This window comes from Tupaia chinensis, unplaced genomic scaffold (genome assembly GCF_000334495.1).
Source record: "Tupaia chinensis unplaced genomic scaffold, TupChi_1.0 Scaffold000426_1, whole genome shotgun sequence".
In the NCBI taxonomy this organism is placed as follows: domain Eukaryota; kingdom Metazoa; phylum Chordata; class Mammalia; order Scandentia; family Tupaiidae; genus Tupaia; species Tupaia belangeri.
In genome coordinates this window covers 1252022-1272569 of record NW_006159931.1, presented here as the reverse complement: position 1 = coordinate 1272569, position 20548 = coordinate 1252022, and the positions used below count along the sequence as shown (strand labels likewise).

Sequence of the window (20548 nt, the reverse complement as noted above, 5' to 3'; positions counted from 1 at the left end):
AAACATTGTCTTCCACAAAACCAATCTCTGGTGCCAAAAAGTCTGGGGATGACCACTGCTCTAGGGGACATTTGTCAATATCTGGAGACATTCTTGGTTGTCATAATTGAAGAAGTGCTTCTAGCCTCCAGGGGGTAGAGGTCAGGGAGTCTGTTAAACACTCTAAAGTGCACAGGACAGCCCCTACAATGAAGAACTAGCTGACTCAAAAGGTCGATAGTTCCAAAGCTGAGAAACCCTGATGTAAGGCACTGGACTTTGTGGTCTGTGATGGGGCCCAGAAATCTACATTTCTATCCAGCAACCCAGGCGATTCTGATAAAGGACTTAGGAGTTGGGAGATATTCATATGAGTTAGATTTGTTGAAAAACATCCTCGAGGAGAGAATGCTTAAAGTAGACTTTGAGGTAGGGATAGGGTATATGCAAAGGAAGGGATAATGAATGAAAGGAAAAGGAAAAAAAAAATTCTAATAGCTGAGCAAATCATGCCCCGTAAAAGCCAAGCTAAGCTCTGAGGTAGCACAGAGCCAAGAGTACATACCGAGACACACTCTCAAGGCCGCTTCCTCTTTCTGCATGGAAAGCCAGTTCTGCTTCATGAGCTATAACTGCCTCCTCCCACCTTAGCGTTCGTCTGTTGGTCAATAACTGATGTGCCTTTCTAACTCATTTTGTATCCTCTAATAGGAAGATACAGCCCATGCCTACTCTCATATTTGCTCTGATAATTTCTTCCCTGAAATTCCAACGTATAGAGAAAGGAAATGAGAACAATATTCTATCAGATATATTTAGTTGGATATCCAGCGCTGCCTCTCATTAGCCACGTGAGTTTGGAGTTAAGAATAGCCTTAAGTGAATCATTTTAGTAAAATGAACTCAGCATCAGCTACATAGGAAGCGCTCAGTAAAGGTCAACGGTTGTGTACTATTATTTATTTTTCTTAAAATAACATTTGTCTAAGAGAAGTAAGACATTATTTAAATAAACAGAAGGGAAGTTAAGTTGCAGTTTAAGATGATGATTGGCATCTTCTTATCAACCTTAGTAACTGATTACTTTGTACTTTTTGATTGAAGAGGTTTGAGAGAATCTTGCTTCATAGAAATGAGTTCTTTGTAAATAGCTCATCCTCACTTCTTGAGATTTTTGTTTTTCTCTTTTAATCGTAACACATTTGTGCATGGTTCTAAAAGAATTCGTTATATTGGCATATAAATTCAGTTACATAAACAAAATATATCAAATACTACAGTATTTGAAATCAGTCCTCGTAGTAACTGTTCTAATGTCCAAGGTTCCATGAAACAGTATAAAAACCTCTAAGATTAATATATATTCCTAGTTTTTAAAAGGGGGAGGTTATGTGGTAATGAAGAAGCTCATTCCAGTCCAGACAGATGAACTGAATTGCTTTCTCCTGATCAGTGGGCTGACAGTTTTGCAAGGACCTATAGTAAGTTTAGTGTGATTTTTATCTTCAGAAAAATCATCTTGAGTCTTCCAAGATGCTTGCAAATTGATTGCTTGATGATGTGTTCCAGTAACCTCTGAAACAACAGAATTAAGATGAATTCATCTCTGCATCTACAAGCTGATCTCACCCTCTTGTTTTACAGAAGAGAGCATTGCATGTACTCTTCTAGTTTCAGTGCCTACAATTTCAGTGACTCTGGTTGGCTGCAGGGCTGGGAGAGGATCACAGTGTGATTACCCATTGAGGGAGACCTCCTTTTCCTCAGAAATAAATGCACACATACACACACACACACACACACACACACACACACACAGAGAGAGAGAGAGAGAGAGAGAGAGAGGGGTTGCTTGCCTGGCTTATCCACTAGTATATGTGAAATGAATACAAGCTAATTTTAAATTATAGCCTAAGATAAACATTATTGAGAAGATAAATCAGCAGGGATTTCAGAGAAGAAAACAACAACAAAACAAGAATGAAAAGTCACATATTCTGATACTTGTAGGGCTGGCTCAACTTTTTAGTTACTCTTCTATTCATTGTTATTGAGCATCTACTGTATGCCAAGTATCTTAACAATAAATAGGCCTCGCAGATCTTGCATTTTAGATAATCCAATGTAAATCACTCAGCTATTTACTGGGTTGTAGCAATAAGTACTGCAGTGGAAAATAAAGAAGAGAAGGTGGAGAGAATGTGTCCAGAGTGATTGGGAAGGTCTCACTGAGAAGGCATCATCTGTGTAAATGAGGGGATGAAGAGGTGAACCATGTGCCTATCTGGCAAAAGAGCCTTCCAGGCAGAGGAAATAGCAAGTGTGAGGACCTTGGGGCAGGGACTGCCTGGCACTTTTGTGGACCAAGGGGGAGATCAGAGGGTTGGAATTAAGACAGGTAAATGAGAGTATTGGCCTTCTAATCAGGAAAAGGACACACATGATCAGAGTCAAATGATGTGGACAGTGTAGGGCAATTGCATGCCCCAGTTAGCCTGCAGAAGTGCAGTTGATTATTTATAGTATCCCCTCTCTCAGAAGTGTCCTGGCTTAGGTGACATCATGCAATGACCTTGCTAGGTTAGTAGCCCCCTCCTAGGATTTTTGGTTTTATGCTTAGAGGCATGGGAAGCCATGGAGGGTTTGGTCAGAAGACATGACTTGGGTTCCATCAGGATTGCTTAATCTTCTGTACGGAGACTAGATTACTGGGGTGAGGTGACTATAGGCTAGAGCAAGAAGAGAAGCCAGCTAGGAGCCAATAGGACTGTCATTCTAAAACATGCACTGCAGCCAGGAGAGTGGAGTTGTTTCACTTGAAGACATTCAGTGCTAGTGGTGGAAATGGATCGAGATCATCTGCCTGACTTCTAGCCAGTTTAAACCTCAGGACAAGTGGAAGGCCTTGCTGGCCCTTTCCATGTCTGTGAAGCCTCCCGTTTGATGAGAGAACTCTGTTCCTTCCTCTTCCCATTGTGAAAAAGAGATGTGAAACCCCTGCTTATCTTTCCTGAGATTCCTCAGTGAGGATCTTCTAAGCCTTTCTATTGACCCTCTGAATTTACACTCTAGTTTCATGTAACCTCTCCAGAGTCATGGATTCCACGTGTTCAGTACACACATATCAACTCATTAATGGGTGATATAAGTTAGTAAGGTAGAATGGAGTCTAGGTACAGATATGAATCTAAACTTGACGCTTGTTTCAATAGAGGCATACATATCAATGGGAATTAAATGGATTCCCACAGGTCTAACTATAACTGTGGAGAGAATTCTTCACTTCTGCTTATGTTTCATTCCCACTTGATTCCTATTTTATTTTCGCAAGAATTACCTTCCATTTTTGATCAATGTTTTCTTCAGTTAAAGTGCATCTCTGTGAGGAAGAATGTATGTGCTGATTCTACAGTTTTATATAGTCAGCTACAATTAAATATGTGAGAATACACTCAAGGGATTAAGATGTACATTGACGTAGATTCTTTTTCAGATGTGTGTACTTGATATGGAAAGATGCAGAAGGAGTGTGTGTGTGTGTGTGTGTGTGTGTGGGTGGGGGTTATTATACATACCCATGGGAAGTTACCCAGATGGAGAAATTAAAATTTCTGTTCTTTCTAGCCCCCAAATTCCAGCAACATTGGCTTCCAACAGAGCAGACATAGTGTCATATACTGTATTTCCCTCTTCTGAGAATAAAATAGGAGTAAGCTAATTCCTTGGCATTTGTAAAAAAAAAAATGAGTAAATCCAAAACCATTTTATAATTTGTGATGTCATATAAAATGGTCACCATCATCTTGATTATTTTCTCTGTTGCACACATATGCTGAGATTTCTTAGGTCTTTTTTTTCCCCCAACTTCATATGCCCATCCCTTCTTCAAGCCTATATACCATAGGCTGAATAAAAAGTTAGTGGGTTATTTCAGAGATTCCTCCTATTGAATGAATAGGAGCTTGAAACCGGTAAATAGTGCCATGGGGGGATTCTGTCCATTTTCTGTTGTGGATTTGAGAAGGTAGACAGATCGGCTGTTGGTGACCACCATGAGGTGTAAGAGGAGAAAGAAAAACCACAGTGGGCTTTCGAGCATTTCAGGAAAGGAGAAGAGAGGGGAAAGGAGAACTGTTTGAAGTTGGGTGTTCAAAATATTTAACAGCCTCTTCAGCAAAGACTCAGGATATGTACGATAACTAATTAGTGAAGTAGTGTCTGCCCTGATTATAATGGTTTAAAGAAAACAAAGCCAAAACCCTCAAAATCAATTTCAGTGGTCTAGTCGAGAGTATTATTTTTTAATTCCATTTTGGAAAGCTGAGGGTTTTTCTTTCCTTTTCTTTTTCATTTTAAATTCAACTTCTTGCAATTCTTGGATCAAACTTTATGCATCAAAAGCAAGATCAACACATGCCAACATGTTTTGCTAATTTGTGTGTGAAACCGAAATACAGAGCTTTCTGTATGAAAATCAGGAAAAGGACACAGATGATCGATTGTGTTTCTTACTTGAAGTCCTGAATCTATTGTAAAAGTCACCTCGCCATTTAGTTATTCGAACTCCTGGTGGGGTCTAGTGGAACAAATAATTCAAAAGAGTGGATAATCCAAAAATGTCATTTATATTTGGCTTCAGAATACATTACCAGATGTTACTCTAGCAGATTTCCCTTCCCTAATTAGGCCTCACTTAAAGTAGGAGTTAATTTTGTCTTCATTAGCTGTTTCCAAATCAGCAGGATAGGGCAAGGAGGAAGCCCAGAGCATGCTGGGTATTCGGGGAAGCTGGCCCAGTGCTGAGAGTCAGTGGTAGCTCGTGCTCAAAGAAAGAAATTCAATGTGGGTATTCGAATTGATGGGCAAGTACACTGGAAAAGTTTAGGAGCACCTTCTTGAAGAATTCTCAAGCCTTTATCAACTCTTTTTCTTTCTGTTAATTATGAGTGCAAAAAAGACTCCCATAATAGGAATTAGGCACATAATAACTTGAAATTTTGTGTAGAAAAAAGAAAAAAAGAGGTTCCAAGCAGTTAAGCGACCTCTTATACAGATATACTGATCTCTGAGTAAACAGTACCTAAGATACTGAAACTGATTAATGAATGATAAGAAGACCCCACTGTTTCCTTCTTATTGATGATTTGAATAATGAGGAAGTAAGAGTTCTCCTGGCCTAATTCGCATTAAGAGAGCTAAGATAATGAAGCTGTGATTAAATGGCTATTAAACTATTTTTATCAAACAGAGATCAAGCGAGTGTGAGAATCTGGGGACACAGAGTGTAATTGCAATTCCATAAGACACGGGAAAAATTACTGGCATAAGCAGGGCATGGTCCTTCCATACCAGTCTGCATTTGAAAATCTTTGGGATACCACATGCTGTTCTCACCCCGTGTTTCTCCCTTCAGGTGTTGGTTAGCATCTCAGGGTCCCTTATCTCCTCCTTAATTTAGTGGATTTATTTCCCCTCTATGTGTAGTTGGATGAGTTGAATATACTAGCTGCCCCACCGTGTCTAACTAGTTGGAAGATTCTATTGTCAATTGCTCACATAGGCCCAGCTATGATAGACGGGATCCAGGATTTCGGTCTTGAGGTGACCCCAGACTCTGGAAGGGATATACTCTCTACTTCTTTCAACTATGCCTTTTGAATGATGTCAGACTTTGTGCAAGTCTTATAGGGACCCAGCAGTCCCAAGAAGAAATAACGAACCCTTCTAATTGTGTTTATTGTTCTACACTATCATCTCTTCCTAGCACGGCATCACTTAGGAATTGTTGCAGATTCTGAAATTCAGATTGTGAGTATACATGCCTGAGTATCATCTGTCACTGCAAATTCTCTACACCTTGAGTGAGTTTTGTTGATGTGCTTTCTTTTTTCCTGGAGAGCCCCTTAGAGAATGAAGTGTTACAGTCACATCGACATTTATTTAGGTCGGAAGAATAGCAGCAGAATTGCATTGCGTAAGGAGAACCCAAGGTTGAAACCCACCATGGGAAATGCTGCTCGATCGCCACAGAGCTCGGCCGTGGAAATGCCTGTTGGCCTGTTTTCTGCCTTCGCCTCCCTGTGCTGCCAGCTCTTCCTCCAGCTGGTGTGTGTAGCTGTGCACCACAACCCAGCTGCTGGTCTGCTCTTTCTTTCTTGCTTCTCTGCTTTTCTTCCTTTATTTCCTTTTTTGTTTATTCTTTCTTTCTTTTTTTTAAGCTTAGATGGAGCTTAGAAGTATATTTTTATAAAATAGTTATTTCAAACACTGAGAAAACAGTATCAGTCCAGTTAATGAAAGGTTATCTTGCAATGTCATTTTACTGACTAATGTGTTTCCATTCCCTGTCACCTGTGAACAGACATGTGCTAGTAGGCCAGTGTGCTTCATCCGCAACGACTTTGATTTATTTGCTCTGTAAATTGGGACCAAAGCAATAATGGAAAGTGACATTAATTGTTTAACAGAGTCCTCTTTGTCATATCCATTGCCTTCTCTGGGGTGTTTGATTGTTCAGACTCATACTACACTAATTGAAATTGCTATCGTGGTGGGCAGTGACCGCTCAACTCTATATTCGGGTATTTGTTGAGCTTCAATATAAAAGTGTCCTCAGTAAATACCAAATTTTCTTCCCAGCATTTTATGATTAAAGAAAATACAGAAAATTTGAAATAATAAATATTTTTCTTCCTTTAATTCAAAAGGAACTTTACTAAAGTGAATAATCTTGGCTACTTTTCTGAATTACTCAAGTACAAGGATGGTAATAAAAAATATTTAATAATCAGTTTTAATAGTCACTAACTCTAAATAATGATTCCAGGCCTAATGGTGCATACTGGCTGACTACTAGCCCTCCCTGTTACATGTCCTAACACATATACACACCACACCATACCACACCATCAACCTCCCCTCCCCTTATAGTTCTAGTGGAGAGAATTAAATAGTTTGTGGCTTAATCAGATCTTGTAAATTAATTATGACATTATCAAGCTCCAGTATCTCTGCCATTGTGTTTGGTATTCATTCACCCAGACTTATTAAAGAAATTGGAGAAAACTAGTTAATTTAAGTGTTCTTTGTCATTTCGACTTGATTGGAATTATCAGTTTGTTTACACTGGGGATGGAGCTAAGGCGCTATTGTATTACGGGACTGAAAGCAAATAGCGGCTTGTAGTATTGCTGCAAAGCCAAACACAAAATTTAAATCACAGTAAACAAAATTACTCATTTATTAGTAAACATTCTTAATGACTTTCCTTGAGCTATTTTTGAACTGCAGTGAAATAAGCTTTTTTTGAAAAATAGGATACCTGGAAAAAAAGATGTCCAATTTACTGGATGTGTTTGTATGTGTCAGTGTGTACATTTCAGATATTTTCAAAGGTTATTAACTAATGTGGAGATATTTATAGTAGTGTAAGTATTATCATTTTAAGATCATTGAAAGCAAAATATATTTTATTTAGATATACCTTTGTTGAGAACAGTTTAATAACCTGAATTTGGATTTTGGCACATGGAGGAATCTAACAAAGGGACATGGGGACAATAGGAATCTTCGGATTTAAGTTATGATCCTCAACAACAACAAAAAAAGTAAACCATTTCAGTCCCTTTATTATTAAGATAACATGATGGACAGGGCCCAAAAGAAGTGGAACCAAAGTGTATTCAGTAAACTTTGGTTACTGAATTGTGTGATTTGGATGTTAATGAATTAGTTTAAAGAAGGAAGTGGTACCATTTTGAAGTCAACAGTTCAACTCTTATGATTAGAATTTAAATCCTGCATTCGAGTCCTTAACCTCATATGGTTGTCACACCACATTGCGACCAAACTCCTTGACACATGATCTCAAATCCAGGGGCACATGGTAGGTGTATTATGCTAATGTCAAAAGTGCCCCGGGAAGCCCACTGTGAGTACAGATGCCTCTGGAATCCATACAAGAAAGGTGTCTCCAGTTTTACTCCTGGGTAGAGACTGACCAGCAATGAGGGAAAACAATTTCTATGTGAAAATAGAATGCAGACGTGATCACGGCCTGCCTAATTTCTCTAGTAATACAATTTGATTTTCTGATTAGCTGTCTTATTCTGTGATTCTTGTAATTTTGTCAGGTCAATTAACTGGAGTTCAATGTTAGAGAGAAAGAAAAGCGGGCACTGCTGGCTCCGTTGGATGGCAGTGGCTTAGGTGCATTTCATAATAGAATCTGTGTGGGATAATTGAGCCCATGTTGTTAATGTCATAGCGTACAGAACTTGAAAAAAAAAAAGGCTTCTGAAGCAGGTCAAATTGGATAAACAATGTGAAGTGCTAGAAGAAGGAAAGGAAAATTACGTATAGAGCATATACTGTTGACAATAAATACAAATTGATAAATTACTTAGCAAGCGATCATTGACTGACTCTACTGCAGGCCCAGCACTGGGACCAGTCACCCAGTCGCTCAGAGGACAGCACACTGCCCCATTAAAAGGTCACAGAAGCTCCAGCTGGGGCGTCCTGGAGAGATTTTGTAGAGTCCTGAAGTAAATATTATCTCTGATAACAACTTGCCTACAGTCTCTTCGCTTCCATTGAAGGGTTCTCAGAAAGGCAGAGTTCTGTTTTGTTTATCTTTGTAACTATACCTAGTGTGGCCCTGGCCCAGGGTAAATGTTCAAAAATCTTTATGAAAAAAGGGATTGAAGATCAATCTTCCTTGAGTGTGTGGGTGGGCATTAGTCTGGAAGGTGGGAAAGCAAATTAGGTCTTCGGTGGTTCATGGAATATGTTATCTTGTGAAAAATTATGCACGGATTTTACATTTTAAAAAATAACCCTTGTACTTTAATTCCACTTTTCTATGAAACTTTCCTTTAAAGGAACTTGATGTGCATGAGAGAGAGAGAGAGAGAGAGAGAGAGAAAGTGGAGTTGGTCGTGTCTTATCACACCACAGTCCTCCTTCTCTAGCCCTCCAGCTCCTCAGGACACTGGGCACCTGCGTGAATGTGGTGAGTTTTTCTGGCCAATCTAGGGTCCCCACCACGGTCTTTGTAAGACTTTCAGCACTGGAGGGTGCTAGCCTTACCACTGTGCCATAGCAGGTGGGACTCCACATACCTTCTGAAACCCCCTCAGACACTTTCAGGACTCCCATTCAAAATAACACTGCATTAGAATGGTGAGTCCCTCTGGCCGTAATAAATGAATGCATCTGAGAGACATTACAAAAATTCCAGGAGCTGACTAAAGAGGACTCAAGGTAGTTCCAAGTGGAAGTCTGCAGAAATACTATCAAGAAGTCAAGAGACATGGCCCTTTTGTCATGAAAGGTCCAAAGTATGGGTTTGGAGATGAGGGAACTATTATATGGCAGAAATGTCCAGTCGGCTGTTAGAGATTTATGACTGAAGTTGGGAGAAATGTCAGGGGGAGAAATAAATGATTTTGCAGTGTTCAGTGACAAGATTATAATGGAAACTATGGAAGTGTATAGTTTCTCTTGGTATAGTTTTGATTTCTGGTGGTGGTTAAACAGATGGTTATCTAAACATTTTGTGGGGCGTGTTGTATTCAGATTTAAATGCCATACCTGAAGGTGAAATAGATGTAGTTTAAATTCTTTCAGGCCCTGAGGTTCTTTAAATCTCTTTTAGTTATGGCAAGAAAATATAAGCACGTGAAAAATGAGGACCTGAACAAGACAGAATCACATCCAAAGTATTAAGCACCAACGTTTAACAATGCTACAGTTGCTGCAATGGACAGGTTGACTGAGACTGGTACAGGAGGGATATTCAGTGATCATGTCATTCAGACCAAAAGTGAATTTGGGAGACTAACAGTTGGCATAACGGCTATGTCCCTGGACTCCCATGTAGTCAACTGCGGTTTGAGTCTCAGACCCGGTGGCTTAAACTCACGCCAGGCACATGTGCGTGTGTGCCCAAGATCCCAAAAGGAGAATGGAGGAGAAGGGATTACTGCGTAGCCATCCCCTAGTGGGTGATTTCTCGCTGTCTGTCTCTCTGTTGCTCTCTGTCTTTCTGGTGAGCACACGCACCCTATAGCAAAAACCTTCCCCCCCCCCAAAAAAAAGAAAAAAAAAAAGTGAATTTGGAATCTGGGGATGGCAGGGTCTTTGTGATCTGGAGTGGGCTTCGAAGATTTTACCTTCAGTTTACTCGTTCAGTTAAACATGTTCAGCCTCTGCTAATTAATAGTGTTACCTACCTCCCAATCCTAACTCTCTCACATTTTCTGTTTTTCTTTCTTTTTTCTGTTTTTGCAGAAGATAGATGAAGAGAATGAGGCAAACTTGCTAGCAGTCCTCACAGAGACACTGGACAGTCTCCCTGTGGATGAAGACGGATTGCCCTCATTTGATGCGCTGACAGATGGAGACGTGACCACTGACAATGAGGCTAGTCCTTCCTCCATGCCTGACGGCACCCCTCCACCTCAGGAGGCAGAAGAGCCGTCCCTAGTAAGAACCTTTCCTACTGTTTAACAGGAATTGGAGTTGCCTCTGGCTACCCGCTGCATGGGTATGATGTGGTAACAGTAACGTTTGGGTTTTTAATTCAGATTGATGCTGAAACAAGGCCCGCACGCACTTGAGGTTGCAAATTCTGTGACTCTCCGTTCGAAAGCATTGCTGATACAGGGCGTTTCGTGTACTTTTTAACCATCTCTTGCTATTTGTGCTTGTGTACTTTTATTTCTTACTATTATTTATGTTCCTGGTAAAAACTTCAAAAATGTACATTACTAAAAGAGAGGAGACTAAAAATTTACCTGAAGTGGTAAATAGCCTCTAATATAAAAACGAGTGAAATCTTCTGATTTAAGATACCTCATGACATGCTGGTAAAATTTTAAATATATGCATATTTCCTAATGGTTATGTAGTATTGTATGGAGAAGTTCCAATATATTAACCAGTTCTTCGTACCTGGATTTTTTTTCCCTTCTATTTCACACGATTATGAATGGTAGACTAATTGACACAGCTCCATTTTTATTCCTATGCATACAATTATAGAAATAGAGTTGCTAGATCAAGGGGAATGCAGTATTTCAAGACTTTGGATCTATATTTTTTATGAAGATTGAAAAATAATAGCACATTTGCAACCTAAGTTACTTAAATTTATGGTAGGCCATGAAGAGTGAATTTGTTGGCAATGAAGAGTGAATTTTCTCTTCAAGGCAGTGCTTGGCCAGAATTTTATTAGTTCTGAGACACAGTTTACCTTCTCATCTAGGGTAGCCATTTGTCATTTGCCATAAATCTGATATGAGAGCATGCAGCGTAAATTACGGAAGGCCATCCCCCAAACTCTAGTGATGTGCTTTGGCACGCCGGTTCGAGGGCGTTGCTCTCCTCTCTCTAAGTTTTTAAATACTAAAAAGAACTCCCAGAGACATACGGAGACCCTACTTACATGCCTTTGCATTTTGAGATTCCTGGTTTGGAGGCCAGCATCTCCTCAGTTATTGTTACTCTTTCACTCCCCGGGTCCTCCGTTGGTCAATGTCATTGGCCTTGCTGTCAAGTGCTCTGACTGTTCCTCACTGATGCCGGATGGTTTTTCTCTACACATTTCATTCCTATCAGAGGAGGTGTTGATTCAGAGACGTATTGCGAGTCAGAACAGGGAGTTCCTTCAGGGCTATCCAGTCAAAGTCAGAACCATGTCAAGAGACAGTACAACACCTGTGTTGAAATCCACCGCTCAGGCCCAGGCCAGCACTGTATTCCCAAATCTTTTTCCTCTCTACAATCAGTGATGACCCCTCTTTTATCCCGAACATTCTTCGAGAGTTTTACATTTGTAAACTTGGTTGTGAACTATGGTTCGAAGCATCAGTGAATCATGTATTGCCGCTAGATTTATTTGGGCTTGTGAGGACAAAACGTCTATCTATTTTCTCCCTCTCCCAAGTCCTCATTTTAGCAAGTCAGATTTTCTCACTTTGTAGCAATTTAGAAATCATTTTAGGAAGATCATTTTGCTTTATTTTATTTAAAAAATGAAGGTAGGCAATATTAAGTCTTGCATGTAGGAACAGGAAATTTCTTTTAGAGTTGGTAGTGCAGTGCCAAGCATTTTCATACTTTTGAAGAAATATGGATTTTTTTTAGCACCCTTGTGCTAAGGTGTGACATAATTAGCGATAGAATGAATCCTTTTAATTAATTAATTTGAAGTTTAAAGTTTCAATAACTCATTCTAATGCCTCAAAGGTGCATAACGTTTCTCACTTTTTACCCTCCCTGATACATTTCTAGCTTAAGAAGCTCTTACTGGCACCGGCCAATACTCAGCTAAGTTACAATGAATGCAGTGGTCTCAGTACCCAGAACCATGCAAACCACAACCACAGAATCCGAACAAACCCTGCAGTTGTTAAGGTACAAATGTAAACATTTTACTGTGGGGGCGGTGGAGGGAGGGAGCAATCAAGGTTGTTTTGGCTGGAAGTTGTGAAACAAACCTAAGTTTCTATGCATTCATTCAGCGTGGACCCTACAGCTGCTTCCCAGTGGGGACATGGATTATAAAACCGGTTTCCACCAGCAGCCTCTGAGCTACTTGCAACGAGGAAGACCATTTACGTTTTCCGTCTTTCATGGTTGGAGGGGAAGGACCACCATCTGTTCTTTCTTGCCCACTGTATTATTAATACATCCAGCGGTGTGGACTACCATAAAATTTGCTGATGGGCTGGTATTATCTAGGAGTGATTTTAGGATGCGAGATTGCTGTTTTGCCAGCTGTCTAACCTGAGAAAGATGGCTTTTGGAATCACCGCAAAAGATCTATCTCTGCCATTAATTGGATGGAATGCTGGCAATGACATAATTCGGTTAGCGGCTGTATTAAACAATGTTTGTGTTGCCATTCACTGTGAGTGAAAACGGAGCGTTAAGGGGTACTTAAGAGAGTTGTGAATACTGGGCTTCGGCAATCAGAGGCAAATTAAGGTTTAAACCGGCTTACGTTTTTTTATTCACAGTAAAGGCGCTGGAGGGTCTTGTTAGTTACATGTTGCTGAGTAGGAACATTGAAATGTAGGAGAAATGAAATAAAAAGCAGCATAAATGTCATTTAGGAATTTTAAATGTAATTTTCTTTCCTTGTTCTGCAAACAATTATTCACAGCTCATAGATCGAGTACACTTAGACTGAACACTTCATTGAAAATCTCATCTCTTCAGAAAACCTATATCCATTCTGATAAGGTTCAGTTCACTAATTTTAGCTTTCTTTATGCCTTGTTTTTAAGACTGAGAATTCATGGAGCAATAAAGCGAAGAGCATTTGTCAACAGCAAAAGCCACAAAGACGTCCCTGCTCTGAGCTTCTCAAGTATCTGACCACAAACGATGACCCTCCTCACACCAAGCCCACAGAGAACAGGAACAGCAGCAGAGACAAATGCACTTCCAAAAAGAAGTCCCACACGCAGTCGCAGCAGTCGCAGCAGCAACACTTACAAGGTAGGCTGGGGATGGAAGTGAGCTCCCGGGAGGGCGCACAAGGTTCGCCAATCACGAGCTTTGTGCTCCCCCTCTGTGCCAGGCTCTCTGTGCAAAGAGAATTCATCGCTTTATTATGGGGTTGGGGGGGGGGAATTCTTCCTTGGACAAGTGTTGGACACAGCCTACCAGAAGTCACCAAGAGATGCCTGAAATGCTGGCTGGCTGGGGGATGGGGGAGGCAGCAATTGCAACATCACCCGAAGTTTGCATACATCTCTAGATTGCTGAGTTAATTGACCTTATGTGCCAGCTGGGCTAACCAATTCATCAACATTAACATGCTTTTATTATTCTTTTTTCTTTTCCAGTAATGGGAAAAATGAGGCATTATAGATTTGCTGTATGTATCTTAAGAAGTAGTAAATAGTATTTATGCTGCCTCCTTTGGTTATCAAGTGTATTCTTTTTCTTTCTTTTTTTTTTTTTGAAGACCATGCACTCTGCTTACAGATTTTATTGTGTACATATGGATTTGGAATTATTTTTAATTAATTTTTTCCTTTCCATTAAAAAAGATACTGCCTTGATTAAAACTAAACATCTGGGTTGATTTTTTTCATTACCCGTATTTATTATGAGAGGCCAATATTTCTGAGGCAGATCAGAGGGGTTTGGGGAAAACTTTCTTTTTTTGACTCCTCCCACTCAAAATGTTCCAGTCTTAGGGGCCCCAAGAGATCTTACTGAAAGGAACTGTTGCGTTAAAATATACCAGCCTCTGGCCTCCTAGTGAAAGTAGGCGTCTTCGGAAATAACAGTCAACATCTACTTCTTTTTCCTCTTTTCTCAACTTTGTCTTCTAGTTTCAAAGCAGATCCCTCATCCCTGCGTTGAGCCATGATTATTTTAGACAGGTGTGCTGTTGGTACGGCTGGTTTTAATATATATCTTCTTTCCCAGTGTTTTGAATTTTCCTCCCTCCTCTCTACTTCACCACTAGTCTAGAATGTTTCAGAACTGTCCTTTAATATTTTAAAGTGTCTCTCATTTAAATTTGTCTTAATGGACATCTCCAATTCACTACCCATCCCTTTCTGTCATTTTGGGGAAATACATTTAACTAAACGCACCAAAGTCTCTTACAGGTTCGTTGCTCTGCTGGGTCCCCCCTTATGAGCGCTATAACGGTTTTTAAATCAAAACCACTGTGCCGTGGGAACTCACTGGTGCTGAGGGTCCATTGGGAAGCCACTGGGCTCACTCCAGCAAATGTGTGAAAAATTCACGGGACTATTCTGGGCTACTCTTCACCTTTTCCTGGTCATGCATCCATTTTTCTAGAACGGAATTTAAAGTCACAAACCTGATGAAACCCTATAATCAAAGAACCCATCCCATCAGCACAGCTTTTAAAGCATTTTTGTTTGTTTTAATATTGGTTCTTTTGGATTTTGAAGGTTTTTTTTTTTTAATTAGCATCCACTCACCACTAAATATTACTGTAAACTTTTACAAATTATGGCAGTAAGAATTAAATAGGTCTCTAGAGGAAATATTTGGTAGACACAACCAACTCTATGTGGAGTTTTTTTTGTTTTTGTTTTTTTTTTAAAAACAAATTTTTTTGTTATAGAGCATGGGTGCTTGCCAGAGAAAGAGAGACAGAGACAGAAAGAGAGACAGAAAGAGAGACAGAGAGAGAGACAGAAAGAGAGACAGAGACAGAAAGAGAGACAGAAAGAGAGACAGAGAGAGAGACAGAAAGAGAGACAGAAAGAGAGACAGAAAGCGAGAAATCACCCCCTGTGGGATGGTCATGGGGCAATCCCTTCTTCTCCAGTCTCCTCATAGGATTTTAGCTATGCACACACATGCACTTGGTGTGAGTTTCAAGCCACCAAGTTCAGGACTCAAACTGTGGTTGACCATGTGGGAGTCCAGCAACGTAACCTCTACTCCATCTGCTGGTCCTAGAATGTGGAGGATTTTTTTTTTTTTTTTTTGGTATATATCTGTGGCAAGTCATAAAAGGCTTATTTCAGAACAAAGCCTGTTGACAATCAATCCATCAATCCATCAATCCATCCATCCATCCTGTGGTTATTAAAGGCCTGAAAGAAATGAAACATGACTGTCTGTTAATAGCTAGTAAAAGCTCAACTTCGGAGATTATTTTTCAAAATCAAAAAGTATAAAATATATAAATAATTAAAAAACAAGAGCTAGAAAGACCTGCTGAGCTTACCTTTCTTAAGGAGTTGTCATTTTTTTCTCCCTGACTTTCCTGTGTGTTCTCTGTCACACTGTAGGTCGGGTTCTTTCCATCTCCTTGGGCCTTTTGTCTAACCTTTAGCCTGTGTTTGTATCCCGCTTCTTCATTTATTTATTCATTTGCTAACGTATACATCCGGAAATGCCATGATCTGCATGAATCGAGATGCATTACTGTCCTCCAAGTTTCTATCAGTCTCTCTTCTACACTCATTGGGACAGAGTCAATTAAACCCCAGGAAACCTATTCAACACTGGCCTCCTGGTGGTGTTTGTGAGCCTGGGTTGTTTATTCAGAGATTAGGTTCTGCATGCATTTGGGAACTACTTCCTTTTTATATGTATATTCTTATTAATTTATTTTATATATGTCTTTATAAAGCAAAAATTACAGAACACGTTTGTGTTTTTCCAATGAGAACTTTACATTCTTTTGTCTGTTAAATGTTTCTTCCTTTTGCCCCTCCTGCCCACCCTCTACAACTCACTCCCCTTCCTTATAGTCTCTGGTATTTATACCTATCCTCTCTACTATCATATCTTTGGGTCTTTCCATTTCTGCCACAGAATGCAGACACTTGCTACATACTGAGTGGGGATATACAGTGTGTACCTTTCAAAGTCTGACTCACTTCCTTCAACGTTAAGTCTTCTATATTCATCTACTTTGACTCAGATGATAGGGTCTCATCGTTTCTTATGGCTGAGTAATATTCCATAGTGTATGAGTGCCACAGTTTTTCAACTCAATCATCATACACTTAGGTTGATTCCATGTCCTTGACAACCCAGTCATCAGTTTTTGGACACTTATGTCAATTCTATGTCTTAGCAATTGAGAACAATGCTGCAATAAACATATTTTTTTTCTTTTAAAATTTCTACTATTTATCTGACTGTTTTCCTATCCTTTCGGTAAATACTCTGGAGTGGGCTTACTGGGTCATATGGAAGTTCTATTTGTAGATTTCTGAGAAACCTCTATATTCTTTTCCATAGAGGTTGTACGAATTTCATTCTCACCAACAGTGTAAGAGGGTTCTCTTTTCACCACAGCCTCACTAACCCTTGTCATTCTTTGTTAGATCTTAGCCATTGTAACTGGAATTAAATGGCATCTCATTGTGGTTTTAATTTGCATTTCCCTTCTGACCACGTGACTGAATATTTTTTCAGATGTCTTTTGGCCATTCATCAATCTTCCTCAGAGAGTTTTCTATTCAGCTCATTTGCCCATTTTTTTAATTGGATTATTCTTTTTTTTTTTTTTTTTAATAGATGAGCTCCTCAAGTTCCCTATATATTCTGGTTATCAATCCCTTGTCCGAAGAACAATGTACCTTCCTATGGCTCCCATTTTCTGTTTGCCTTTGGTTCTATTAAATATGACCACTGCCGATTCCTCCTCTACTATTGTTTTACCTATACCCTGCTGTCAAAATCTTGGACAGGTCTTCCTATGAGCACTTCCAGTAGCTAATCCTTACTGATTTTCAGTGTACGTTCAATGGGCACATGGCACCTAGGTCGTATTAGATTCTATGTCCTATAGAACCTGTATGAATTATCCTATTATTATTTGGTAAAGTTTCTTCCTAAGTGTGTTTGTTTTGAAAAGTTCATTCGCCTTGACATAACTCATAAATTAATGTAAACTCAGTTCACTTATTAATACATATGTAAAGGCCAATAGCTCAAGCACCTAATTTATAGAAGGTAGCATGAGACTACTATTTCTGGATGCACATTGGATAGCAGGTATACCATTTGATTGTTTAAAAGCTAAATCTAAACCTATGAAGTAAATATGTAGATGCTGTCTTTCTAAGTATACCTAATTTCAGACTAAATAAATAAATAGTATTTTCACATTTCATAGGGACCTTAATTACTGCAGTTGATTAATTTACTTTAAAGTCTCTTGAATGCCATTTCTTTTGATAACCAGAAAAAGGAAATAGAATGTTGACCAAATCTGCTAGTAGCTCGTGTTATGGCCCTGAAAAATATCAGTTAATATCTTTGCGTTTCATTTTCATTATCCATAAAATAAGAAAGTTTGTTCTAAAACCCCTTATTTCCAGTGCTATGATTTCCATTGTATAAATTACTACCTCTTGAGCTTTTGAAAGTCTTATTGTAATAAGAATATGGACATGATCTACATCTGTATTTCCATAGATGAATGCAGACACACATGCAATAAATGGAGGTATATCTCAAATACAGTTCTCAAACTTTCCCCTCCTTCTGCCCTAAATACAAGACTACATGGAGAAGCAACTGACGTTTTGGAGTGAAAAGATTTTTTACTCCACCCTGAACTACTGAGGAATGCCTCCTGTAGCAGTCAGGAAAGTATAAGAGGCAGTGGTGAGCTTTCTTTGCAAGTCTGTAGGTCTCTAACTGATAAACAGTGTTTTACTTCGGTTGGTTGTCACATTTGGGGATCTGAACCCCTTTTAAACCATCTAGGTCAATTTTCACAATTTGCAGTCATCTCAATTTAATTTTCGGTGAATGGAATGGTTATTGCCTGAGCTTTGGCCTGGTAGATACGACCTTTTCTCAGGGCTAGATATAAAATTATACATTTTAGAAGTAAAATCAACTGAATATTCATAACGATCTGTCGCCTTGAAGTTACTCTGCCGTTTTCCTGTCTAAACAAACCGTGTACCGTATTCCAAATTAAAACAGAAAGCATGATTTCTCTCTGAGGGTATGATGAAAATTTTGTATCCTTAACAGGAATGGTACACTTTTGGGAAAATTCTGTTTTTTGTATATGTTTTTGAATAGTAGTTTACTGATACAAATGTTGTTTGGAATTTGTTTTAGCATAGTGGGCTTTTGTCTGACTCTGATCCAATATTCAGGGATTGTTTAGTTTTGTCTCTCATAGTAGTTCTTCGCTGGATTTCTAACTTGACAGTAGTAGAAAAAAAATAAATGGAAAAAAACAGTCAATATTTCATAATTAGTTTCTTTTTTCTCCTTTAGCCAAACCAACAACTTTATCTCTTCCTCTGACCCCAGAGTCACCAAAGTAAGTATTAAGAAACGTAACCATTCTCAGAAAGGGAAGGGGGTTCTAATACATTTGGCTACAGCAACTCCATTTCAGTTTGTTTTTATAAATGTGCCATATCTTCCAGTGACCCCAAGGGTTCCCCATTTGAGAACAAGACTATTGAACGAACCTTAAGTGTGGAACTCTCTGGAACTGCAGGTAAGCCCTACATTTCCCTTGAAACTGTTGTGTGTAAATGTGTGTAAAATGTGTGTGTGTGTGTTAATATACATTAGATAATACGATACGGTCTCTATGTGATTAAGGACATTAACAAAGGCTACAAAGAAAGTTGGATAAATAATAAGTTATCTGTACATATTGTCAGTCGCTTATTTTTTAACAAAGTTTTAATTAAAAAAACATTTTTTAAAGAGAAGACATCTATTGTGTGTGAGACCTGGGCCAGACCTTCTGATGTATATTTTTGCTTTGGATCATCAAATAACCCTATTCCAGATTAACACATCAAAATCTGAGTCAGAGAAGAAATGAACATTTCTTGAGTTCCCACTCAATAAATGTGCTAGGCATATAAGTGTTTCCAGTTAATTTACAATGACCTCATGTGGATGGTGGTAGTTTGCTCATTTTGAAGATAAGGTTCACAGGTGTTACACAACTTGCCCAAGATCATAGCGTGGGAAATCGAGAAGTAACAGTTTGAAATCAGGTTTACTAATTGTCGGTCCTTCTCTTGGAATATTTCATTTCCCATCATACTTGGCAGCATAAGGCTATATACATGTCACTACTTTGATACCTTTCCAGCAAAGGGGAAAAATGAATATATGTCCATTCATCAAAACAAAATGTTCTTATATTTTTTTCTACAAGAGCAATTGTCTTCCGCCTTTTGGATTTCTGAGTTCATTTAGCTAGTCTATACTTCACAAACTGAAGAGGAAAGAGCTTTGAAAACTTGGACTAAGCAGAGTTTCTAGACAATCTCCTGAACTGGTTGCAAATGGTGCCTTTGCGCTAAATGCTTCAGGGTTAGGTCCTTGAACCCCACCAGAAAGTGAATCTGAGGATGTCTGAACAAGAAATACCTCAACTCTGGCCATTGCAGATAAGGGTAAAAGAACAGTGAGTTAAACAAGATGCTTTCAACCAGAACTATGGTGTCTACACGCACTGTGGTCATTGTCGTTAAGTTTAATTTCACACTTTGAGTTTGCTAAATTACCTCTTTATGCAAGGTCTATTGCATGATTGCATGATTTGGTCAAGCAGTAGAGTAGTTAATTTCATGCTATATACATATGTGTGTGTGTGTATAATATACAGTATATGTGTGTGTGTGTGTGTGTGTGTATATATATATATATATATATATTTATTTATTTATATGGTATTATGGTATGTATATGTAGAGTCCACATCAATACATTTATCTTTGAATATACAAATATTCACTTATAAGCATAGACATACATATTATCATTTCTTAAAGTAAAGCTCACATATATGATTAGAAGTAACTTGTGTGTGAAGGTATTATATGCAGTAGAGGCTTTCTTACGTTCTTAGTGGTTAGTGGGTTTATATAAATAGTTGATGCAAGCATGTGCAGTTTAGTCATTTTACTTTTGCCTAAAAACTGTAAATACATATTCCTATATCTCATTTTTAGTAGAAGACAGAAACTTTTACCATGAGCCTAAGTGTGCTAACTAGGGATCCATTCATCCTTTCTTTGCACAAACCACATTAATTATATATCATAGATAC

The 20548-nt window shown here is 38.9% G+C and overlaps 1 protein-coding gene across 2 annotated transcripts in view; it reads left to right on the top strand.

The window, feature by feature from the left end:
* The window catches only part of PPARGC1A (PPARG coactivator 1 alpha), a 113148-nt gene that overhangs the window by 54962 nt on the left and 37638 nt on the right, over positions 1-20548 (top strand). For both annotated transcript variants that reach the window (XM_027774375.1, XM_006154929.3), the window contains exons 3-7: positions 10273-10467; positions 12277-12399; positions 13275-13488; positions 18745-18790; positions 18900-18973. In XM_027774375.1, the coding sequence (XP_027630176.1) occupies positions 10273-10467; positions 12277-12399; positions 13275-13488; positions 18745-18790; positions 18900-18973 (652 nt within the window). The remainder of the gene's footprint in view (positions 1-10272; positions 10468-12276; positions 12400-13274; positions 13489-18744; positions 18791-18899; positions 18974-20548) is intronic.